The sequence below is a fragment of the Python bivittatus genome, unplaced genomic scaffold (assembly GCF_059951505.1).
Source record: "Python bivittatus isolate LINGU-HERP-01145 unplaced genomic scaffold, Pbiv_v1 ctg000700_np1212, whole genome shotgun sequence".
NCBI lineage: Eukaryota > Metazoa > Chordata > Lepidosauria > Squamata > Pythonidae > Python > Python bivittatus.
The window spans coordinates 17,425,464-17,451,658 of NW_028277098.1; the positions used below are offsets into that span (position 1 = coordinate 17,425,464).

Genomic DNA, 26,195 nt, shown 5'->3' on the forward strand with positions numbered 1-26,195 from the left:
ACCACAGTTCAGACTACCTATTTCAGCTAATTCTTGTGACTTATACAAGTTATGTCATTATGACTACAATCTTCTTTGCGTCCTGGGTTCCAGTCCACAGCTTTTTCTGTGTAATGATTATTATTTAATATCTATTCTGTTGCAGTGAATTATTACTTGAACAAAAAGCTGAAACTATTGTTTGTATGAGAAACCAGTCTTTTGTAGCTCCTAGACTTATGGATGTTTTGAATTTCACCATATACTGTTATCCTATATTTCAGTAATAGGGAAAATGTAAAATGTACTTCATGCCTGTAGCTGGAGACCTCAGGGAACCCACTGACCACATGGATTGAATCTACTCTGTCATGTGACGTAGTGATGGTTATACATTTCATATGAAGATTGATTTAGGTTAGTTGTCAGTGAATTGGTTAAAATTAGACTAGGTGCATAACAAGACATAGTTCCTTCATCTTTAACTGTTTTGTAGATGAGGTAATTCAAGTTGTCATCTTTCTATCCCGTTTAAGAAAGGTATAAATGTCTTTTTTTTTCCTTTTGTGTTTTTTGGCACTATTGCTAAAGTTGTTATTAAATGTAACTATATTCTAGGTTACTCCCTGTGTATTACGCTGGTTTCTGTCCAAAAGCATGTACATATATTTAATAAAGTAAGGTGTGTGAATTGCATTTTTTCACCTTAAAATTCAGTTAGTTGGTCATATGTCACATCTGTAATGTTTTCATTTTAAGAACTCCATGAATATTTAAATATGTCAGGTTCCCATATAATTATTCAGCTACCAAAAAAATGGGTCAAATCTAGGATCCATCAGTGCTCATGGGTGAAAGGATCTAGTGGGATGAAGAGATACAAGAAATCTAAGAAGCTGTATCACTTAGCTTTGAGTGCTAAGGACTGTCAATCAATTTGTTCCTCTGAGATTCCCATTCTAGATTGGAAAATTTCCAGGGATCATATAACTGTCCCAATTGCTTAATGGGAACTGAAACAATTATGAAGAAATGTAAGCAGGTGCTTTCAACAGAAAAAAAATCTTATTTGTCCAGATTCTTATGTTTTGTTGCACACAATGATATATAGCTACTCAGTGTTCTTTAAGTAACACCTTCTATAAGCCAGCTGCCTTTTCCTTTCTCTCTTTGCCAGCAAGGGTATAAAACAAATTTATAAGGGTATTAAAACAAATTTAAAATTATACAGAATTGAATCCATGAAAATTTGTAATTATTCTAGTCTTCTATGCCTTAAAATCTGGATGCAAATCAGATCCAGTATTATTAAATGCAAAAGAAAATGTTTTATACATTATTTCAGTCAAATATTATACATATTTCACAGGATTTGAAATGCAACAAAACTAATATCTAACACATACAGAAGAATGCAGTATAAACAATGGGATACAATAGGCTATACTAAGTAATAGAGCTGTGCAATGCACCAGAAGAGGTGCTCTGGAAAGTGCACTGGCATAAATAAAGCACCTCTCTCGGAAGTATTAGAGGAGCTTTATATTTCGTAAATCTGGTATAGCTGCTTTTAAAGTTGATCCAGCTGTCTTTGCATGTGTATATGCACAGACAACAATTCTGCAACATGGGATCCTGGAAAAAGATACAGCTGTTTTAAGAAAGCCAATTAAAACACATTTTTGAAATGATTAAGGATTGTTGAAAGATCACCCTTGCAATTTTCCAAGAAAACCATTATCTTAACCCAATCTTATCTATCAGCCAGGAAAGGAACAGCTGTATGAACTTCCATTTCTAGAACATATTAATATATTGCAAATTTTAGTTAACAAGGCTTTCCCTGGTTGACATTGTTTTAAACATTTCCTGTTTCTCCAGTGTTTGAAAACAGCATTTTAATTAGTAATTTTGTATTTTTTCCTGGCCCCATACAGTTGGCTAGATAAGGGCCATAGAGTTGGGGACATCCCCTGGTAGCTGTATGGGCAAATGCTTACCATCTGACCTGCTTCTCTTAATAATTCATATCCCTTTCAAGGATGTTTCAGTAATCTATTTGATCCGGTCAATTCATTTCATCCAATATCTTCCACTTATTCCAGTTTCTTCAACTTTGCCAAGCATGGTTATTTCTTCTACTCCATCCCTCACTGATACTATATGCCCAAAGTCTGTTGTATGGATAGTATTGTGAAAAGTATGTACTGACTAGATCTTTGAGTTTGCAATGGAATATAAATGAGGAGGAAATGTTGAACCACATTAAATCAATATTAAGTGACATTTTTCATCAAGTACTGAAAAGTCAAATTTACTGGAACAATGTAGTACAAAGGAGCCATTTGCAAGATATGTGTCTTCTTCTCTCATGCTAATAATTCATGGTAACAATTATTTATACTAAAGAATTGTATATGTGTGTGTGTATTAAAATGTATGTATATGTATATATAATAGGTAGAATTTCAGTTTTATGAATATCTAGATATTCTGCAGACTTCTTAAAAGGTGTTTAAATCTTATTTCTGCTATTAAATTCTTTAAATTGAAACACAGTTTAGTATGTTAGTATTGCTCTCTGAAGAGGTGCCAAATGTGAATATATTTACACCATTGGGCTGAATTAAAAGTAATGTGAATATATTGAATGGCAGGAATTTTAATGTTTAAGGCTACTAACAGCTTTCTGGGCTTGTTTAAATATAAGATAATGCCAGATGGAATTTTCTTAGGATGGATCTAATTTGATTTGTAACTTTCTTTGCTTTTCAGTCTGCACAATGACAGCTGAAGAGACAGTGAACATAAAAGAAGCTGAAATAGTCAAACTAATACTGGATTTCTTGAATTCAAGAAAGCTTCATATCAGTATGTTGGCTCTAGAAAAAGAAAGTGGTGTAATTAATGGACTATTTTCAGATGATATGCTTTTCTTAAGGTATAAATTATTTCCACACTATTAAATATGTTGCAAAATAAAATGAAACATTTTTGAATCAAGACTAGATTGCTTTAATCTCTCTCTGACCCAGGGCACTTCCACATGGCTCTGTTTCTACTCCTCAGTATCGCTGAACTATTTTGTACAATCTTCTTCATAGCTGCAGCATCAAATACAGAGAAAAGGTGGGGAACATTGGGCATCAGTCAGTGTTCTTCACTGAACTGACCAACAGAAAAGGGCAAAAAAAATGTTATTTTCTCAGTCCACTGCTCCAAACTCTTGTGGATTCTGGAAAAGCAAAACTTCCCCCACTTTTTGCAAAAAAGGTAGCACATTTCCCCCTACATTTTTAGTATGTGCTATATGGGTTTGGTTGCTGTTATTCCTTCTGTATTAAAAAATCCAATTATAGAGCTGGCATAATACCATGTCATCAATTTTGCAACCAGTCACTTTCTCAAAGCTTTTAACCATTGTTGTAGGTTGCTCTGGTGGCTGAAGTAAGAGATGGAAGGCAGTATGTTTCAAACAGTGCTTACAGGTAGCTATCTTTCAGTGGGCTGCTTTGGGGATGGAGAGGATACAGTATTCCATACTCCACCCAAAGAGGAATAAAAATAAGTTGCTAGAAGCCCCCATCCACAAGATCAAACTCTAGTCAGCTTTACATTATGGGCTACTATGCATAGAGAAGGTTACAAGGATCAACAAGGAGTTATAATAACATACCTCAAATTTGTTTGAGACAAGTTCATTCTTTAATAAGATATAATTCAATTAGATTTTCTCTTTTGATGCATATCATGTGCAAGTGTGTAACTATCTTGTACTTATTCTAATTGTCAAAAAAATAGTTTAGAAAAAAACCACCAACTTTCCTGCCGGGCATCAGCAGTTTATAGCGTTGTCAATAATAATAAAATGCAGATTTGTTGCATTCTTAGTTAATTTTGGACACATCTTTATTTTAGGTTTGAAAAAAATTAAATAAAAGGTTATTTCTAATTTTTTAAATTTATATAGACAATGATAGGTATCCTCCAGGTGAGAAATTTTAATGCAGTATACAATGAAAATTTTGTATAATCTTATCTTTTCAACTGTTTTAACTGTTGCAATCCTTGCCTGTTGGACTTTGTTCCACCCAAAGATTGCCAAGTATTTCTATTTTAATTACAAATATAAGAATGTTTATATCCCCTTTTTAGCACAGTTTCTTTATGTCAGAATTCATTTTAGCGAGCTATATATTTGTTATGCTATAGAAATGAAAATACTTAAGATTTCCAGAATGTATTAGTATTTACATTGATACTGACATATTTTAGACAATTTTATTAAATATTGAAAGAACTTTAAAATGTTATACTTCTAAAACAAAAATATTTACCATACATTATTGGACCAATCTGTAGAGCCACAAAGATTACCTATTTAAATGAGGATATACTTTTATTAACTGTTCCCAGAGTATTGCATCCTGAAAGCTGACTGCTATAGTTGCAGGAATGATTTACTTATTTGTTTGTTCATTAAGTCTAACATAGTCTCCTTTTCTTTAAAGACAGTTGATTCTTGATGGCCAGTGGGATGAGGTTCTTCAGTTCATCCAGCCTCTAGAGTGCATGGATAAATTTGACAAGAAAAGGTAAAGTAGTAATTAGTTTTTAACACTGGCAATGTCAGTAACTCTAGGCTATACTGAGAAGTAAAAAAAAATCTTAGAAAAACACAAAGGCTAACTATGCTGATGCCAAGAAGATTACATGAACAGGTCCATATAATCACCAGGAGAACTTTCCTTATCATTAGGAAATACTACAAGTGCAACCCTCTTTAATGATTAATGCCAGAATTTTGCAAATACATACACTTGGGATATTTAACTAATCCTGTCAATTTTTGCTGTTTTTGGTTGGATTGAAAAAATGCCCTGCAAGTTGTTTCAGAAAATGAACACTTTGATTTGCTTCTGAGATTAGTTTTGGTTTGCACAAACAGTCATTTTTAGTGCTGTATATCCAATTGCCTGGGATCATAGACCACCTATAGGCAAGCTCTGATAGGTTTCTTTTTCTTCTTTTTTTCTAAAAGACACCCCTGTGCAAACAAAATTTGGGAACTGCTGTACAAATAAAATAATAATAATCCAAGGAAACAGGTGCAAGAATGCCTATACTTTATTTTATTTTGAGATCCAACTTGCACTCACAGACTTCACACATTTTTAAAACTAATTTTAGAACTGCCTCCATGTATTCAGGTGTACTGCCTTTTTTTCTTTGACTACTAACTAATAACAGTTAACATTTCTTTATGTAAATAGAAAAAAAAAATAACAGTTAAGTAACTTGTCATTGCTATGATCAAAAAATTGCAAGGCAGCATCTGTTCAAAATATTTTTTTTCAAAATTTAAGGAAGGGAAATCCCTAAAAGCTTTTTATATTAAAATTCATAGCAATTTCTATTACTGTTCCTACTTAATTTGTATTTTTATTTTTTTGTTCTACAGATTTCGTTACATCATATTGAAGCAGAAGTTTTTAGAAGCCTTATGTGTAAATAATGCAATGTCTGCAGAGGATGAGCCTCAACATGTAAGCTCTTTGACCTATACATAACAATCTTGTAGTAGAACATAAAAGATACTAATATTTTTTTATTTTCAGGAGTAGCAAATTTGGTCTTACCTTTAGTTAATAATGACAGCTTATCTACAATATGAAAATATGTAACAATGACACCTATCATTACAGCAAAAACCAAGTGCCATATAATGCAGTGATCCTCAGGCACAATTTTATCACTGAAAGGATTGAATGCTGTCATGTAAAGCAAGCTATCATGTTGGTTTCCCACAAGTCAGACTAAGGAATCCTTGCTGATACTAATTTCTTCCCTTCGACTCTTATTTATACCTCTCCATGGTCTGAAATAAGGCTGCCAGTGATCTAGAATAGGCCCTTTTCATTCATGGCACTCTTACTCTGAAATGTTCTTCCCAGAGAAGCTTAAGTGGCATGAAATCTAATGTCTTTTGTCTCCTAATTACATTCCTTTATTTGCCTGAGATTTTTAAGTTAGAGGTATGGTTTTAATATCACGATACAGAGGATTGGAAATGCTTCCATTTCTTATTTATCAGTGAGTTTAGTTCACATTCCTTAACCTTGACTGACAAGGCAGAGTATGGTATTATTAACTGAATTTGTGGATAACCAGCTATGAGACATATGGACTGACTGAAAAAAGTATGTCTCTTTTGCATAAAAAAGTAAAAGGGTCCAATTTTAATACCGGGGATAAAAAGTATGTCCGTAACAAGTTGTTTTAAACACGGCCTAGAAAAATGTATAGGAGCAAGAAATAGCACTGATTTCATAGAAAAATATTATACACTACATTGTATCGGTATGGTCCCAGTGTTTATGGGTATGGTCCTCCATTTTTAGGAGAGGAAATTAATTGTAGGTATATTTAATTGCATTGTGATAAAATGATTTGATCCTTAAATAAACAAAAATGCTTTTTCCCTGCAGTTGGAATTTACAATGCAGGAAGCTGTGCAGTGCCTACATGCTCTAGAAGAATATTGTCCTTGTAAAGAAGATTATAGCAAACTGTGTTTACTACTCACATTGCCTCGCCTGACTAACCATGCAGAATTCAAGGACTGGAACCCCAGCACTGCACGAGTTCACTGTTTTGAAGAGGCATGTGTCATGGTGGCAGAGTTCATTCCTGCTGATAGAAAACTAAGTGAGGCTGGATTTAAAGCAAGCAACAATCGTTTATTTCAGCTTCTGATGAAGGGGCTATTATATGAATGTTGTGTTGAGTTCTGTCAGAGTAAAGCAACAGGAGAGGAAATTACAGAGAGTGAAGTATTACTTGGCATTGACCTTTTATGTGGGAATGGATGTGATGATTTGGACCTTAGTTTGCTATCGTGGCTTCAGAATCTCCCCTCTACTGTTTTTTCTTGTGCTTTTGAACAAAAAATGCTTAATATTCATGTTGACAAACTCTTAAAACCTACAAAAGCTGCCTATGCTGATCTTTTGACACCCCTTATCAGCAAACTTTCTCCTTATCCTTCCTCGCCCATGAGGCGGCCTCAATCTGCTGATGCTTACATGACTCGTTCCTTAAATCCTGCATTGGATGGACTCTCCTGTGGGTTAACAAATCATGATAAACGTATCACAGATCTTGGGACAAAAACATCTCCCATGTCTCATTCCTTTGCTAACTTTCATTATCCAGGAGTACAGAACCTTACTCGTAGTTTAATGTTGGAAACTACCGATTGCCATAGCATTTGTGAAGAGTCACCTGAGCGGTAAGTTGCCCTTAATTTTATATATTTATACAAAGAAACTTGTTTTTGAAATTGTTTTTCAATATAATATAAATATTAAAATCTCTTTTTCCATATAAGATTGCATAAAGATATAATAATGGTAATTGGAGATGGCGCATAGTGATCAGTAATTTATTACGTAATTTATTAATTATTAAGCATTATCAGTGCATATGAAGATTTGCAGTTTAACAGAGAAAGCAGAAGATGCTATACAATTTTACAATCAAGAGAGAACAGAGATGAGGGTCACAGAAAGAATATGGTAGGGGATAGGAATCAAAACAACTTGAATTTGAAATCCTGAGAAATTGTGTTCAGTATGTCTTGCAATATAGAAACAATAATAACAACAATGCATAAAATGTAGTATCCCAACTATGTGCATTTCAACAAGAATAGATAATCAACCATTGTCAGGGGACAATACTTTGCTAACAATTTATACAAACATGTGATCCTTAAGCTAAAATATATTTAGAGTTAACATGCAAAAGTACCATTAACAGCAGTAAGCTGAGAGTTTGCCATGCCAGGTTGTTGGATTTTTGGAGCATTCTTCAAACTAATCTTTCTCACCTGTTTTTCACCCTTCTCATACCAAATTAATATGAGCTGTGATAAATTATTTCTCCCATCCTAGCACTAAATGAGATGTCCCTGTTGCCTTCTGTTTAATAAGGTGTTGAAACTGTAGTTGGTAAACCATATACTTTCCCATTCAGACCCACCCTTTCACTTGGCTACCTGGCACTTCTAGTTCTTTCCCTGGTGGGTATCAATTAAGAGCGTTCAAGTGGCGTATTCCTGGTACAGCAGTTTAGTTCTTCTTAGGTAAGCTATCATCATCTATATAGGAATCCTTCTTTGTTCTTGTGCAAAACAAGAAATCTCTCTATACTTACTCTCAGTTTAAAATTAGTATGGAAAACCTGATAATTGGACCTTGCCAGTGTACTGTATTTGAGATTAGGCCTTGATGCCAAGAACAACATACCATATTAATATATAATGCTAATAACATTAAATGATCACACGGTTATTACAGCCATAAGGCCAGATACAGTCAGAGTATACAGTAGTAACCATCTTACATTTATGTATATATACATAAAACAATTAGTATTATTTAATCTAAAATTAAAGTAAAAATACTAAAATATATCAAAGTAAAATGCTATGTTATAAAGTCTTAAATCTAAATAATGTTGGAGCGTATATATTCCCTATATAAGGACTCTAGACAGATATTTATATACCCGATACTGAAGAGTTTTCCTGGCAGGGAGTGTAATTTCTATTTAATGCTACCCCTTTCGGACAAGGATCTGAAAATATCCTCCGAAGTGGCCCAGTTCTGTGCTATCATCTCCACAATACGTTCCACCATTATTTAGATTTAAGACTCTAGCATAGCATTTTACTTTGATATATTTTAGTATTTTTACTTTAATTTCAGATTAAATAATACTAATTGTTTTGATATATATAGATATATACACACACGCACACACACACAAACACATACATACACACAAATGTAAGATGGTTACTACCGTATATTCTGACTGTATCTGGCCTTATGGCTGTAATAAACGTGTGATCATTTAATAACATTAAATTAAAAACATATAACGTAAAATAATAGAATTACTGCCTAGTTACTCTTCCTTCTCTCCAATGGATATCTCTTATACAGTGGTACCTCGGTTCATGAACTTAATTCGTTCTGCGACTCTGGTCGCGACCTGAATTGGTCACGACCCAAATCAAATTTTCCCATAAGGTTCAATGTAAATACGGTTAATCCGTTCTGACCCCTCCGAATTTGGTCGCGACCCAATTTTGGTTGCGTCCCGAATCAAAGTTTCCCATAAGGTTCAATGTAATTACGGTTAATCCGTTCTGAACCATATGTATTTTTTTTTTAAAACCACAAAAATATGAAACAAAATACAGTATGAAGAGAGAGAACGCTAACCTTGCTCGACGCAACTTCTGGCGTAGAGGACAGGAAGGCGGGTGGGGAGGCGGTTATTGCTTGGAGGGAGAGTCCCCCTCCCTACAGGAAGCCACAACCACGTGTCACGGGAGGGAAAATGGCCACAGATCCTGTTCGTCACCCAATCCGGCATTTGCGAACGGAAGCAAAATTTTGCGAACGGTGCTGTTCGTGACCCGAATTGGTCGTGAACAGAAGCGTTTGTGACCCGAGGTACCACTGTATTCTATCTCAGTGGTAACTCCCAGTTAAAAAACTCTCAACCAGACCTTAATTTGCTTTCTTATTCACTTCATAAACTGGCATCATGTAAATGCCATTAGTCCTAATAGGCAGGATCCAACAACTAACTCTTTCTAACAACTGCCAACTTCCTTTCCTCAGAACTGTTTTTCCCTCTCTTTCTTATAAGGTGAGATAATTTTAACTCTTTAATGACAGTCAGCCACCGTTGTTAAAGATGTCTGCTTTCCAGGCAGATCTGAAAAGCGTATGTTTTCCTACAAGTATTTGAGAAGGCGATCCCGATTAAGGGGGACACCAAATAAAAAAACTTGGAGCAGAAAGATGTGTATGCCTGATGATAATGGAACTGAAGAAGGATAGCTAAGGGCTGGGATATATTAAGATAATACGAATGTAGAAGGTGACAAAACTATGTACAAATCAGTAGATACCTTTGGAGATAAAAATGAGCAATATGGTCTGAAAAAGTAAGCCTCCTAGTATACAAAATTATGCTACCAAAATTAGCATTAATTAGTTGGCAAATTATATAATGTGGAGTTCTTGGTGCTCTTTGAGCTTGGTTGTTTGTGTGCAGATGCTTCATTATCCCACTAGGTAACAGCATCAGTGTGAGTGAGTGTGGCGTTTGCTGCCTGTTTATATATGGTAGCTTTATCTAATTATTTAATTTCAGTATGATTTTTTTTCTTTATGCAGTTAAAGTGTGAATGGGAGCAGGAGGTCTTTGAGAGACAAACTCCTGCCATTCCCCTTTAAAACCCCACAACCCTCCAAAATTATCCAAATTTAGCCCCATATACAGTGAGTTCTGATCATTTGGTGGGGAGGATGTTGGGGTTTAGGGGCCTTCTGATCCCATTTGTTTCCTTCTTTTGAAGAGAAATGTGTGAAAGGAGGTGAACTTGTGCCCCCTGATACCTTAAACATTGCTTAGCTTGCTGATGTGATCTAGATAAAAATCAGAGTACTGTAATGTAATAGGAAAAAGTCAGAGAGGAAAATGTGAACAATAATATTCACCAAGATGTTTTATTTTCTCTGTATTCAACATGAAGAGTACAGCATTCAACATTTATGCTGACTGGAGGAAAGAAAAGGATTATAAAAAAAACCTCTTGTATATTTTGTCCCATGTTCTCAGCTCTTCAACACGGTGCCTTTTGTGCATCCTGCATAAGTACATCTGACATCAACAATACATTTTGCTTTTGCTTTTTCCATACTGTCCTTTATTGCGGATAATGTCTGTTTAGGGAGCCACTTATTATAGCTATGGTGGCTTTTTTTTTTTTTTATCTAGGCCTTTTAAAGAGGTTTTTAATCTCTACAGGGATGTTTTTACAGCAATGTAAAATACAGCCTTTTCTGAAGAAAGCTAATCTTGCCACAGATACCTTGCTTGCTTCAGTACTGGGATATTGCAAGAGACTCATACCAGATGTAGGTGGAAGAATGAAAATCATTTTGTCTGAAAATGATTTTTCTAGTATTAAATAGGGCTTATTCCTCAAGATTTCTGATTTTTTCTTTGTATGCCATTAAAAATATATATTTTTGTAAATTGATTATAGGTATTTAGACTTTTGTGTTATGGAAGATATGAGATAGAAATGTCTTTAAAAACAAAATCTGTAAATATAACTACTTCAATAGGGCAGAGCAGAGCAGACTGCTTAATCCAAGGTGTGAGTCCAACTGACTACTTGAAGCATTGAGGCATCACATTTTCTTAAAGGTCCAGTTTCTTTAAGGCACTCATCACTTTGAGCATTCAACAGCAACAAGTTATGTGCAAAGCCTGTAATTTAGGTACTTTAGAATACAGTAGCAGTCATTATATAATATGAAATTATTAAAAGGTAATCAGACAGAGAATAAAGTTATTAATCCAAGGATGCTATACGTTAAATTATTATGGGCAGTTCTGTGTCACAAGTCACATTCCAGCTTTCTGTGCAATTTTCTAGAGAATGAAATCTTCTAATGGTTGTCTTGAGAGATGATGGTATCTAGTTCCTACCTCATACTTTACATGCACTTACTTTACATAATTTGCACACTCTATAGTATAAAATGTTTATAAAACTATATAGTATAAAATTTCTCTATCTCCATGAAAGATGTGAAACTCCTGTGAATCCCCATAATTCATCTGGCAGTGAGACTGTGTGCCAGAATTCATTTCCAGAAAAAGAGCCAGCAAATGGAACACAGAATCAAGGACCAACCAAGCAAGAAAAAAATGAGGTATTTTTTTTAACCTTTCAAATAAAGGACTTCTGAATGTTTTTGTGGCTTTGGTAAATAGTTATAGTGTTCCCCTGTAATGAGAACTTCTCTGCAACCTCTCTAAGGCAGCATGGAGGGAGGTATGCAGCAGAGTACCTCTGGATTCTGTCCTGGACCCAGGGGTGTTCAACACTTTTGTAAATGACTTAGGTGAGAGGTTAGGACCAGTGCTCATTAAATTTGCAAATATCACAAAGCTGGGAGGAAATACTAGTACCTCAGAAGATAAGCTCAAGGTTCAAAAGGATCTTAATAGTATTGAACATTGAACATTATCCAACAGAATGCAGTGGCAAGAAATGTAGAGCTCTGCACTTAGGTAGGAAAAATCAGATGCATGGGTATAGAATAAGTGGTACCTGGCTCTGTAGTAGTACTTTTGAGAAGGATCTGGGTGACTCGGTAGATCACAGATTTAGCATGAGTCAGCAGTGTGCTGCAGCTGCCAAAAGAACCAGTGCAGTCTTGGTTTGTATCAACAGAGGTATAATATTGAGATCATGGGAGGTGACAATTCTGATCTATGCTGCACTGATCAAACTAGACCTGGAATACTGTGTCCAGTTCTGGTTGCTACAATACAAGAAGGACATTGAGGAACTAGAAAGAGTGCAGAAAAAAGCAACAGATGTTGAGGGGCTTGGAGCTAAATCATGTGAAGAACTGGTATGTTTACCTTAAAGAAGAGAAGGCTACAGGTAGACACAGCAGCAGTTTTCTCATACTTGAAGGGCTGTCACAAGGAAGAGGGGTGGCTTTATTCTCCATAGCTCCTGAGGGTAAGACAAGAACCAGCAATTGGAAGCTCCACAGAGGGAGATTCAAACTTGAAATAAGGAGGAATTTCTTCACTGAGAGGTATTAAACAATGGAACAGCCTGGTTTCACAAGTCATGGGTACTCTATCACTGGAGGTATTTAAGCTAAGGTTGGATAGCCAATTGTCTGGGATGATATGAGAATTCCTGCCCTGGGCAGGATTTGGACCAGAAGACCTCCAAGATCCCTTCCAACTGTATGATTCTATGATTCTTGGCTTTCTAATGTTTCCCTTAATATGATACTCCATTAATTTTATTCCATAAAATTAATGGAGTACATTACATTTTTGGATGTAAAAAGAATTTGAGATCAAAAATATATTTATATTGTATTTCATACCAGTCCAGTAATTAAAAGAACTTTTATTTGTGGGGGTGGAAATTAAATGTATTTATTCATACATAGGCTCAGTTTTATTCACAGTTGAAACTTTGCCTTTAGTGCCATTTATTAAATAGGACTGCAAATTGTAGTGAGGAAGTATAGGAAAAAAAGGTTTCATCTGAAAAACTGTTTTCCAAATCAAATGGGGTTTCACATTCAAAAGGTATGAATAAAAGAGGGTTTTCCTACTCTTTGGTGTTGCAGCCCCCTGAATCTCCCCAAAAGCCTTCCTTCAGAGTCATTCAAGGTGCCTCTGACTTTCGTCAGTTCCCCATCCTGATACAATATTTTCTACAACCTCATCTTGAAATGTTCGGGATGCTCTCCTGCCCCCAGAATCACATGAATCTACTGAGCATAGAAGTCTGCAATAGAGAAGATGTTCTTTAAAAAGTCCTGATTCTGGATCAAATCCCCAAAACAAGGAAGTATTTAACTTCAACTGAAATAGAACAAGGTCTTTTCTCTAGAAATTTGAAATTGCAGATAGAAAAGACAGTGTACATTTATGTGAGTTGAGGGTAACAAATTAAACAGATGACCTCTTTTTTTTCTTTTTTTGAGAGCCACCAAACAGTGAAGGGTAAAGAACATGAAAATATAGGACCCAAAGTTGCTCCAGCAACTTTACAACTTTATGCTAAACGTTTTCCCTTCACTTTGCACAGAGCATCTACATGGTGCAGTTATTCAGTGATAGTGTTTTCTCAATTTTTTAATCTATTCCCTAGCCCCAAACCCGGCTTAATAGTAGCATTAGTATGTGTAGAGTCAGGAGAGCGATGCTCAGGGCAGTACTACACCTGGGTGCTTCCTTTTGGCTAACTGGGCATGGCACAGCTTCTGCTATATGCTTGCCTAGTTTGGAGGGGAGGAAAGTGATTGTGAGATTAGCAGGAAGGAGGGGCTTGTCCAGTGGAATATATGATAGAGAGGTTGGCTGCCTCCCTTCCTCTGTTCATTTGGTGCCTATGAGGTGGTGGCAACTTTGGAGCAATTTTCCCAGGTAAGGCAGGCAGATAGCTGGGATGGTTCAGCAGTTATGTCTAGAGATATTTTGATTATTAAGAGGCATGGCTGAACCTCTCTTTGAGTGTTATTTGCTTACCTTTGGAAGCATGTGGGACTATACAATATTTTTTTCAGTTGTTTAGTCATGAGAGATTCTGTTTACAGTTTTTCCTATTTGATTTCATTGCTGGCATTTCTGCAAACACTCTGAAATGGGAGGAGGTAGCTTGGTTCCCCTGCAACCAGTGGGTATTGGGGAGGCATGTTTAGTGGCTACCAAGTCACAGCCTTTGCATTTCAAGATGTCCGGCCATTTTCTCTTCAGCAATTTCTTTGAAGACTAATTATACAGACTGAGTCCACTGACTTTAAGTATTTGTATAACATGGCTGACTGAATTGAGTTCATTTAACTTTGTGCATGTCTGGGTCTGCTTTTGGTTAAATTTAATCTATTGGGCTCAGTTAAGTAAGCAGTTAATTACTTTTTTGTTTTCTCACAATCATGGGCTGTACATGCTATGAGAATAGGGCCAGAATGTGCAAAAACCACCAAATGTTTATCACTATATTGTATCAAAAGCAATTCAAATTGATGTGGTAGATAACTCTAATGAGAATATATGATGGGTAAAGTTATGCAACATTTAATTATATTTAATCTTGTTTAGCTTCGTGATTCAACAGAGCAGTTTCAAGAATATTACAGACAGCGATTACGATATCAGCAACACTTAGAGCAAAAGGAACAACAGCGGCAATTGTATCAACAAATGTTATTAGAAGGAGGAGTAAATCAGGAAGATGGTTCAGATGTACAACAGAATCTTACAGAACAGTTTCTTAACAGGTTGGCTTTAATGACTTTAAGGTTATAAGCTTCTGGGTTGCCAAATAATAAAAATGATAACAAAAATGTTAACAATTCATTAAACGGTGATAGTTGCTAAAAAGAACCCTTTTAACCTGATTTTAAATTTCACTCTGAGTTACTTCTTGCAGTTTATGAGTAATATTTTCATATATCCTACAGGTCTATTCAGAAGTTAGGTGAATTAAACATGGGCATGGATAATCTGGGAAATGATGTGCAGACACTAAGTCAGCATTGCAATGGGGCCAAGGGAAATGTATCCGTTCCTCCAGATTCCAGTCAGAGAATAGTTGGTGATAACGCAAACATTAATACAAGTACACCTCGAAAATTTGGCTCCAGTAATCAGATACCATCTCTTGAAGAATCACCTGTCCATGGAAATCAGATGTAGGTAGATGAACATTTTTGTGCCTGTCATTACTGTTTTTTGTTTGTTTGTGCCTTTGAGTCAGTTTTTGACTCCTGGTGACTGTCTTAACTAGTCCCTGCAGTTTTCTTGGCAAGATTTCAGAAGTGGTTTGCCATTTGCCTTCTTAAGGCTGAGAGAGAGTGACTGGCCCAAGGTCACCCAGCTGGCTTTGTGCCTAAGGCGGGACTAGAACTCACAGTCTCCCTGTTTCTAGCCTGGTGCCTTAACCACTATACCAACTGGCTCTGTTTGTTAACAAAGGTTAATATGTAAATCAATTCGATATATGGCTTGCATTACATTGTTTCTTTATGCCATTATTTGATAGAACAAAGTGCAAAAACACAAAAATCCCAAATTCTGAATGAAATGTAACTCTAGCCAAACAGCAAAATACCTCAAATTCCTGAAGGCTATCAGCTATTCCTGTTCACTTTTAAATTATTTGACTGTAAAGTTTGCATTATTGTCACTTCAGAGAGAAAACCCTGTAGGACCTGAAAAAAATTTGAGTTTACTGCTGAAAAATCAGCAACTCACAACATGATGTGTTGCTTATGACAAAAATGCAAAAAAGAATGGAGGGCAGCAGCAGAACACAAAGGAATTCAGAACAAAAGAGGGGACTTCAATAGATGATTTTATTGAAAATGATCTGCAGTAATTTGGGTGTAATAATGAAAGTTACTTAGAAACATGTGTTACACCCCAAATGTCAAATATTTCAATAAACTTTCCTATCACTCTTCTACTGTTCTGAGCCTCTTCCCTTTGAATTATATCAGGATGGATCACATTTCTGTTTTATGTAAATTTTAAAAAGAGAAAAATCTGTTTATCTCATTACGTTGGATTTAATTTTGTGCATTTAAAACAGTGTGCCAGACCAAGCTGCCATTCAGGCACAACATGAGGATTCTTCAGGGAGTGTAAGAAAAGCAAGAAGTGATGAGGTAGGACTTCATTGCAGTTTATATAACAGGACTTGGCCCTGACTTTCGATCCTGTCTCAAAACCAGCTATCCAAACTATAACTTGGAATCTCCTATTGGCTTAGCATTTATGAAAATATTTAAAAGTTGTAAATAATAATTTCTTGATTGTGCCATCAAATTAGTATCGACTGTTAACAACCACATAGACAAACCTTTTCCAGGGCGATCTGTCTCCATCCTGACCCTTCAGGTCTCCCATTGGTGCACCCATGGCCACTCACATTGAATCCATCCACCTTGCTGCTAGTTGTCCTCTTCTTTTTCCTTCCATGGTTCCTAGCAATATGGACTTCTCAAGGGAGCTAGGTCGTTGTATAGTGTGTTCAAAATAATTTGAGCCTAATCATTTGTGCCTCTGGTTTGATTTGAACTCTAGCTTGATTTGTTCTATGATCCATTTGTTTATTTTCTTGGCTATCCATGGTATTCTCAAGAGTCAACATTCAAAGGATAGAAATACTCTTTCTATCCTGCTTCTTCAAAATCCAACCTTTGCTTCCATAGAATGTCACAAGGAAAACCTTTGTCTGCATGATTCTGATCTTTGTAAGCATAGGCATGTCACAGCATCTGAATATATGTCTATGACATATTTCTTGATTTTACTGTTGGTGATTGATCCTAAAAGGCAAAACTATACTATTTCAGTGTCTTCATCATCATTTCTAATGCTGGTTGCTATAGCTATTGTCGTTAGTTTGGTCTTCTTTATATTTAATTGTAGTCCCATTTTTTTTCACTGTGTTCTATCACTTCCATTTATTAGAGCTTCTAGAGCATTTGCATTTTCAGCTATCAAAGTAATGTCATCACCATAGCATGGATTATTGATGTTTCTTTCTCCAATGTTAAAACTATACTCCCTTTCTCCTAATGCAGCCTCACTCAACATATATTCAGCCTATAGGTTTAATAGAGAATGTACAACTGTGTCTTGCTCCTTTGCCAACATTGAGTCAGTCTGTTTCATCATGTTCCATCCAGGCTGTGGCTTCCTATCCTGTGCATAGGTTTCTCATGAGGTCAATGAGATTCTGGGATTCCCGTTTTCCTAGGGACATTTTACATCTTGATATGGTCGGCCTGTTATATTAAAGGATTGTCTGTGAAATCTAATTGATATTATTTGTTCATTGATTGCATTGTACCCAAATATTTTCTTTGCTACAGGTAGTCCTCGAGTTACAAGCATTCATTCAGCAGCCATTTGAAATTATGATGCTGAATGAAGGGATTTACAACCGGTACTCAAAGTTCTGGCTGTTGCAGCACCCCCATGGTCACATGAACAAAATTTGGGTGTCCTGCAGCCAGCTTACACGACCAGTTGCAGCGTCCCATGGTCACGTGATCACCATTTGCGACCTTCCCTGCCAGCTTCCCCCAAGCAAAGTCAGGGGGAAGCTGGCAAGGAAGGTCGCAAGTCACTGGGGTAAGTTCCCCCTACCTTTCTTCACTTGCACACACCTCACCCTCTTTTCCCCCTTCACTTGCACACACCCTGCACCCTCTTTCCCCAGCCTCCCTGGGCTTGCACACCCCACGCCCTCTTTCCATAGCCTCCCTGCAATTGCACACACACATGCACATGCCCCATGCCCTCTTTCCACAGCTTCCCTACAGTTCCACCCACCCGTGCCCTCTTTCCTCGGCCTCCCTGTGATCCCACACACCCTGCATCCTGCGCCCTTTTTCCACAGCTTCCCCGTGATCAAATGCATTCTGTGCCCTCATTTCCTGGCCTTTATGTGCTCGCACCACGAGCACCCCCTTCCCCAAATCACCCGCAGCCTGCAACAGCCTCCCAGGGCCTCCCCCACTCCCCCGCAGTACCCCTGCACTCCTTACCTGGGACTCCCTCCGCTTCCTGCTTAACAACCTGCGTCTCAGTACCCCTGCACTCCTTACCAGAACTCCCTGAATTGCTGTTGCTTTACAACTGCATCGCTTAGCAACTGCATCACTTAACAATGGCAGTCCTGGCCCCAACTGGAATCATAACTCAAGGACTACCTGTATATCCTTTCTGATTATAAAAATACTGCCATTCCTTCTTTCTTTTTCATATCCTGAGTAGTAAGCAGTAAGATCTATGGACTGAAAGTGTCAAATTCCAGTCCATTTCAATTTGCTGATGCCTAAGGTCAATGTGTATTTGATTCACTTCATCTTTTACTGTTTTGCTTTCCCATGTCCATGCTTCCTATGTCCCACTTTTGCCTTTGCAGCTTCAGATTTATTTTTCCTGCATGGCACCATCAGCAATTAAACATCTAGAAGGTTTTAACCTAGCGGTATCTTAAACACCATTAACACTCCAAAAGATCCTCAGCTGTCCCTCAGTAGCATGTTGAGTGCCATCCAAGATGAGGGGGCCATCATCCAGCATTATATTGTAAATCATTTTATCTGGTCCAACCATGTGGTTTTAGCTGAGCAGCTGGGATGACCTTCCTGCATTGGGTGATCCTACTGGAAATATAGTGTCTTGGTGTTCACTCCCAGTGTGCGTCACTGTTCACTCCAAGAAATACCCCCATCATGATGAGACAGCATAGCAGGACTTGGGGCGGGGGGGGGGGAGGCAGTCTGAAATGTGCTAGTTTGTATTCTGTCATTTATTGTTATACTATAGTGACATCTAGTGACAATTATAAATATTAGAAAAAGATGGACCCAAATCTCTAAATAGTATATCTGGTAAGATCATAATTTTTATATAACCATAGACACTGATGGAGTAAAAATCTATGCTTTGTAGAATTCTAGATCTGATGTATCCCACCAGAGTATGCAAAAATTGTTTGGAGCTGGCATATATTATATAACATGTTTGATATGAAACCAATTTGAATAGTAGTTTTGGGCTTCCATCTATTAACTAGATCATATGATGCATACTTTGGTAAAGGTATAGTTAAAAGATAAGTCTGTTTAATATGTACCTTCAGAACAGTTACTAACATTCTGAATATTACAAACCAGTGAAAAATATCTGTATTCTTGCACCTAAACCATTTGTTTTCACTGGTATAAAATGTTTTACCGCTGGTATATTACTTTAGTATTGATTGCTAAAATGAATAGTTCATGTTCCAAAAATGGCTGGAAATGTAATGATCAGGTTGGATCATTTTTTCATATTTGGTAGTAATGTTGCAAAGCTCAACCATTTTGGACAATGATTTATAATAGAATGAAGCTACTTCTATTAGTATCAGTTAGAAATTCTATCTGAATTTCTTTTCTAACCTTCTATTTTTATTAAATATTACAACTGTCTTTGTACATGGTAGCTGCTGCAAGGATACTTTATCGTACTTACTACAAAGTATGTATATTTTTATTAGAAAGTATGTAATTTTCCTTCTGCAAAAGAATTGGTAACTAAGTTGCGGGAATATTCCTTGATGTCCGGAATAACTTCATATTTGAAAAGTAAATCAGAAATAGAATTTAATTTAAAGTTTGGAGGCCATTTTAAAATTTTAATCCTATATATTGGCTTGTACCACATCTGAAATTTGTGTTTCACTTAACATAAGGTCTTAATATTTAATTTTCAATGACCTGTTAAATAACAGTAGGTCTTCCCCTTTTCAGACAGAAATTACTATAATTCTTTATCTTCATGATTTATACAAAACTAATTATTACCACTGATATTTATATGCTAACTGGATTTTCACAATGACCTACAGTTTTTAAAATGACACAAGATACTCAGTTATGTAAAACTAATGAAATATTGAAAATTCTTATTTAGTCTCATTTAATTCTGCGATGTTTATATATTCCCTTGTGTTTTATTTTTATTTTTCTTTCCCTTTTGCCTTTTTTTCCTTTCTCAAAAATGTTTAATAAACATATAATTTTAAAAAACATTAATTTTCATATTTGTTTCATTGAGAATGTATGTAAATGTCTCCTAATAAGAATAAAGTTAAAGATAGATAGACAGACAGATAGATAGATAGATATTCATTCATTATTTTGAAAATGTGCAGAGCTAAAGGAAAACAATCATTGATACTTCTGTTTTTACAAAGCAGGATGACAAATCAAAGAAACAGTTCATTTGTATCAATACTCTAGAAGACACCCAAGCTGTCAGAGCTGTGGCTTTTCATCCAAGTGGCGCTCTGTACGCTGTTGGTTCAAATTCTAAAACTTTGAGGGTCTGTGCCTACCCAGACCTCCAGGACTCAAGGTAAGAATAATGTATTGGATTTTTCTCATCACTTGCCATGTGATATTTGCATCCATATTTGCTCTCTGCTTTTTTGTTGCTCTTTTTTCCCCCATTTATTTTTAACTTACTGGTAATGAACTAATACAAGACTTGCACCACTAGAATATTACCTGAAATACTTTATCTGCATAGGTCTAGTCCAATTAATTTTAATTATACACTCAAATTAAGAAAATGTCATTGTTTTCATTCAATTTTTCCTTTCAGTAGCAATCTGAAATTCCATTAAGAAAATAATTAGTACAATTTTTTCCCATTTGTCCTTAAGGCATTTTTATTAATGCACTGACTAGAAGATTTAGGGTATATAATGCATTTTAGTCACTTCCAAAGTAGATGATTTTAAGTTGTTGGTTTTTTTATTTTGTGCCTTCGAGTCAGTGTTGACTCCTGGCAACTGCCTGGACAAGTCCTTGCAGTTTTCTTGGCAAGATTTTTGGAAGTGGTTTGCCATTGCCTCCTTCCTAGGGCTGAAAGAGAGTGACTGGCCTAAGGTCACCCAGCTGGTTTCATGCCTAAGGCAGGACTAGAACTCATAGTCTCCTGGTTTCTAGTCTGGTGCCTTTAACCATTACCCCAAACTGGCTTTCTAGATGACTTTAGTACCTATTCATAATTTCGTAAGGTTTGTTGTTGATGCTAGATGAAGCAGACTGTGAAATCAGTTCTTTTTTCTGGTATATCTTTCTGTGTGTAAAGGGATTAGCTCAGCTTCATAATAAGCCTAGGTTTACAATACAAAAAAACAAATTTTCAGTAAAATTCCTAACTGGATAAATACTTTTAGTATCCAGCAATAATTAACCAAGGCCGTCAATTAATACTTTATTGTAATAATATTATATAAATAAGAATTTCTTTTTAATATAGTAGCTTACATAACAATCCTATGAGGTGATTTATATTAAACTTAAGCGGTTAACTGAGGCCATTCCATCAGTTCAGAACTAAGTAAACTATGGTTCCTAAATCTTGCAAGTCAGAGTTTAGCTTTGTCAGTAAAAGCACCTGAAATTTATGGGACTAGCATATTACAATTCAGTTGTCTTGTTTCAAGCACAAGTTCCATCTTATTTCTGTTTCAGTTTATAAAAGGCTCCCCAAAAATTCAAATACATTTTTGTGTATGTTAAGATTCATATATATTTTTGTATACAATTTCCCTGTTTTTGCAAGAAGTTTATAAAATATATACCAAAGGGCATAATGAATTTACTTGTTGCAGATTGCTTATTAGTTCAGAAAATAAGAATTTGGTTTATTCATTTTAAAATGTAAACTAATTAAAGTTTCTCCCTGTAGAAATTAGGTTGTGGCACTCACATGCTTTCATGCAATAGGTTTTGATCTTAAAATTAGAAAATGGGAAAGGAGATATGACACACAAGATGTTCTGATATACCTTTGCTTACAAGGACAGGAAAAGAAAAGATAGATAGGACGTTTCTGCCTTGTGGTAAAAACATACCCCTGGCAAATCTTTTTTTTTTTTTTTTTTTTGAGCCCCCATAACATTGCCTTCATCTTGTTCCTAGCCCAAGAGTGAGAAAGGCTTCCATTTCTTAGCTGTACTGGTATTAAAGCGCAGGTAGTCATCGCTTACCGACTGCTTGTTCAACACTGAAAAAGGAGACTTACAACCGGTCCTCGAAATTGCAGCTGTCACAGCATCCCCACAGTCACAGGATCACAATTTGGGCACTTGGCAGCCAGTGCGCATTTACAAAGATTGCAGCATCCCATGGTCACATGATCACCATTTGCAACTTTTACAGCTGACTTCCAACAAGCAAAGTTAATAGGGAAGCCAACAGGAAGTCACAAGATGCAGTAACATGATGTTGCACTTAACGACCTGCAGTGATTCAATTAATGACTGCAGTGGAACTGACGTTGTAAGTCGCGCAGTCATGTGACATTACACTTTACAACTGCGTCACTAAGTGATGGAGCTGCTGGTCCCAATTGTGGTCAGTAAGTGAGGACTATCTGTAGTATCCTTCCTCTAATTTTGATACTAGCAGTCAAATGATAATGCATAAATGATGACCAATAGCAAGCCCTAGTAGTGGTGACCTTGGTGAACAAATTTCAAGTTGTTCCATTAAAGTCAGTGAGACTATTGAAAATGCATTTGGAATCATAGTTCATTTCTCATTTATATCTTTCCATAAAGTAAGAAATCTAAGGTAATTGTTTCAAGTATTCTATAACTTTTGCTGATTTTTTCAAACTCCATTGTCTTGTGTGGCTGCGAGCATGGCAAAAGGAACAAATATTGATTGTGCCTTAGATTACATGACTTGCTTCTTCAATTAGTTGTCAGTTTGCCCAAGTGTGTGTTTTTATGTGACCCCCATCACAAGCCAGCTTTCACCATGTAAAATTGAAAAAGCCATAAGTGTGTTACTCACATAGGATATCTTGTGAAGTATGTTTCTAGTCTCTTTGTAACTATTTGCTTGTATGTTGTTTAGCTCCTCCACTGCTGTTCCTCAAAAACTGGTATTTGACTTAGGCAGATCTGCGCTCTCTTCTTCTGTAAAGATGACAACAAAGTAACTAGTATATTTATTTCCTCTTACCTACACTTTGGAATCTTTAGATCATTGGGGTTTCTTTTCTTTTGGCTTTTCATTATGTGCTTGTTCCATATCTAAATATACTGCCTTCCCTATATGTTTTGGCCTTTTTTCCCCACTTTTTATGACTTAATATACCACTCCACTTTTCAGCTTCTATAGCATGATTCTTTTTTTCTAAAAAATTGCTACTGTTAAAAACTTCTTGGTTATATTAGCTCTCAGTTGCCATATTACCATCCTCTTTTATTTGCTCAGTTCAACAGTCAAATAGTAACATTATGTCATTACTTTTACATACATTTTACAGCTACCTGTAAATGATTGCCAAATGTCTCTTTCCTTGGGACTGTAATATATAAATGGTTATGTTTGTATAGAAAGGAAAATAATGCTAGGCATTATTATACTTTCCATTAGCATTACAGTAATGAACAATTGTATCTGCATATGGCTAAATTTGTTTTCCTTTCTTATACATTGATTTGGTTTTGGTATTTAGTACTTTGCCTTCACTGTCTAAAGTATATTAGAAGGGGCTTACTGGTTTTAAGAAAATCAATGTTAGCCTTTCTTTCCACTTTAACTTGTGTAAACTCCAAAACTTGTTTTGGGCAGTCCAATCCTATACATTATCCTTAGCTCCTGTAATGTTAGAAGTGGATCTGTTCTGTTGCATATATTCTAACCATAAATAGACTTTGATATTTTTGTTGTTTTGTTCTCTGAATAAGAAAGTGGTAAAGGATGCTGTTCAAGGAGGGGGCAGTTATAGAAAGGCTGTGTCACAAAATTGATCTTTTGCATTCCAACAAATACTGGAAACACCTTCCACACAACAGTATTAATATGGATTGGATTTGATATCAAACAGTGGCATCATTAACTCCTAATTCAGTTAGTTGTCTCAATGGAACAAAATGTAGAGATAGAAAGTAAACCTCTTTTTACTGGTTGAACACTGGGTGAGTTGTAATAGATCAGCAAATACTATGGCTCCAAATTTACTTACATTAGCAATACAGATTTACTTCATAAGTCCTAAATTTCTGCTTAGATGCAGAAAATCTTAGATTACTGGAAGTGGATTTTATATGTGAAAGGACTTGAGTACCATTAGGTCCAGTGCTCTAAACAGATTCCTGAGTATTGGATTTGGGAGATCAAAGACTTCCCACCCTGGATTAGCCCAGCATTCCAAGATTTGGGTTCCATAGAACCTTTGGGGAAAAGATCCTATTATTTTAAAAATCTATACACTGCAACAGGATATTATGGGATTGATTCAATCATGTTTTAGAGGAGGATGATAGACCCATATATTTTGCTGAAATCCAGAACAAGCTAAGAATGTACAGATTATTTCAAGGTTTACTCTATTGTGGCTCTAATGTAGATGTATTGGTTGAAAATAAGAGTAATAAATTGGAAATGCTTTAGTTTAAAAGCCAACCTAAAGAAGATATGAGGGATAAACATTTTTGAAACATAGTTAATAAATCCCAAATTGGGAAAGGACAGAGATCAACCCTTTCTTGCCAAGATTCCCCCATGTCCTCTTTTTCTTCTGACGCAAATATATGAATAGCCTGTTATGTGGAATTAATGGAAATTTCAGGGAATGGATTTAGATTGGAGGAAAACACAGGCACCAACAACATGCTGTAATTTGGAATTTAGGTCAGGAAAACAATGAAATGTCCCATCTCACATATTGCTTCCCCAGTCATTTTAGTGGTGCCCTCTCCTCCATTTATTGCATGTCTATAAGATACAGGAACACTGATGGATCTTGTAGCATAAAATACAATTTTACCACAGAATAAAACTTTTTTAAAAAGACATTTTGTGAAGTTGGAAAAGAAAATAATTTATAACCAGCTAAATTAGATTGCAGTCCTATATATTTATCACTGATCTCTTTGAGCTTTATTTCTGAGTGGATATGCATAGAATTGTATATTGTTGACTCAGATTATATAATGTGGGAAAGAAGTTGCAAATCAAACAGTTCTAGTTCTAACATATTCTTTCATGACTTACAAAACAGCTAGATAGTGCTGATGGTGCCTTGTTTTGCTTGCTTTGTTTTAAAAACAGACAGGCGGCATGTACATTTAATAAGTCATTATTATTATTTAGAGGTGTTCACAACAGTCACATAAATGTTTGAATATATAGTTTTGTTTTCATGTTCAAAGAAAGTTAACTAGTTTCAGCTCATCCTTTATGATCAGATATACCTCTCTATTTACTTTCATTTTATATTTAAGATTTTCTCTTTTTGTGTTTTATTTCCTAATACCTTAAATGTATTTATACCATTTAAAAATTATTTGATGAAAATAATTACTCTTTTCCAATATTCTTATTAAGACAGAAACTATTATAGTTGGCTTTATACATACACACATATGTACATGCACATATACAGTAGATGCAGATTGAAGAATATAATAATCTTACAATCTTTAAAATATTTTTAGCGATAATAACACATCTAAACAACCAGTAGTTCGTTTCAAACGGAACAAACATCACAAGGGATCAATCTATTGTGTGGCGTGGAGCCCCTGTGGACAATTGCTGGCTACTGGTTCTAATGACAAATATGTTAAAGTGCTTCCTTTCAATGCAGACACCTGTAATGCCACAGGTAAGTGCAAGCAATTATAATTTTTTAGTAAATCTGAACGCTAGTGGTAGAAGAACAATAAAATAGTTCTTGCTAATAACATGATTGACTCAAAAGTAGCTGTTCCGTTTCAGTCTGAAATATTTTCAGAGGGAATCCTTGATAAATCCTGATTCTGAATAGTCTCTTTCTCCTTTCCTAAATTAGAACAGAATCAATTTTTTTCTCTCTCTCTTTTTCACTTATATATTACATATATAATTAGATTACAAATAAATGTTGATGAATGGCAAAACATTTGTTTACTATATTATAGATGATCTAAAATATCTTTAGGTGTTTTGCATATATCATTACAGATCATATAATTAGAAATACAGTAAACCTTCATTTTAGGA

General features: G+C 35.7%; 1 protein-coding gene across 3 annotated transcripts in view; it reads left to right on the forward strand.

Moving 5' to 3' along the window:
- The window catches only part of WDR47 (WD repeat domain 47), a 39,375-nt gene that overhangs the window by 8,799 nt on the left and 4,381 nt on the right, over positions 1 to 26,195 (forward strand). The window contains exons 2-12 of one of the 3 annotated variants that reach the window (XM_088154362.1): positions 2,755 to 2,920; positions 4,491 to 4,574; positions 5,441 to 5,525; positions 6,468 to 7,270; positions 11,663 to 11,789; positions 14,719 to 14,897; positions 15,081 to 15,311; positions 16,211 to 16,286; positions 20,378 to 20,538; positions 23,058 to 23,138; positions 25,649 to 25,818. In XM_088154362.1, the coding sequence (XP_088010488.1) occupies positions 2,763 to 2,920; positions 4,491 to 4,574; positions 5,441 to 5,525; positions 6,468 to 7,270; positions 11,663 to 11,789; positions 14,719 to 14,897; positions 15,081 to 15,311; positions 16,211 to 16,286; positions 20,378 to 20,538; positions 23,058 to 23,138; positions 25,649 to 25,818 (2,155 nt within the window). In that variant the 5' untranslated portion in view covers positions 2,755 to 2,762. The remainder of the gene's footprint in view (positions 1 to 2,754; positions 2,921 to 4,490; positions 4,575 to 5,440; positions 5,526 to 6,467; positions 7,271 to 11,662; positions 11,790 to 14,718; positions 14,898 to 15,080; positions 15,312 to 16,210; positions 16,287 to 20,377; positions 20,539 to 23,057; positions 23,139 to 25,648; positions 25,819 to 26,195) is intronic. The other 2 variants (XM_007434336.3, XM_007434337.3) reach the window with 2 other exon arrangements.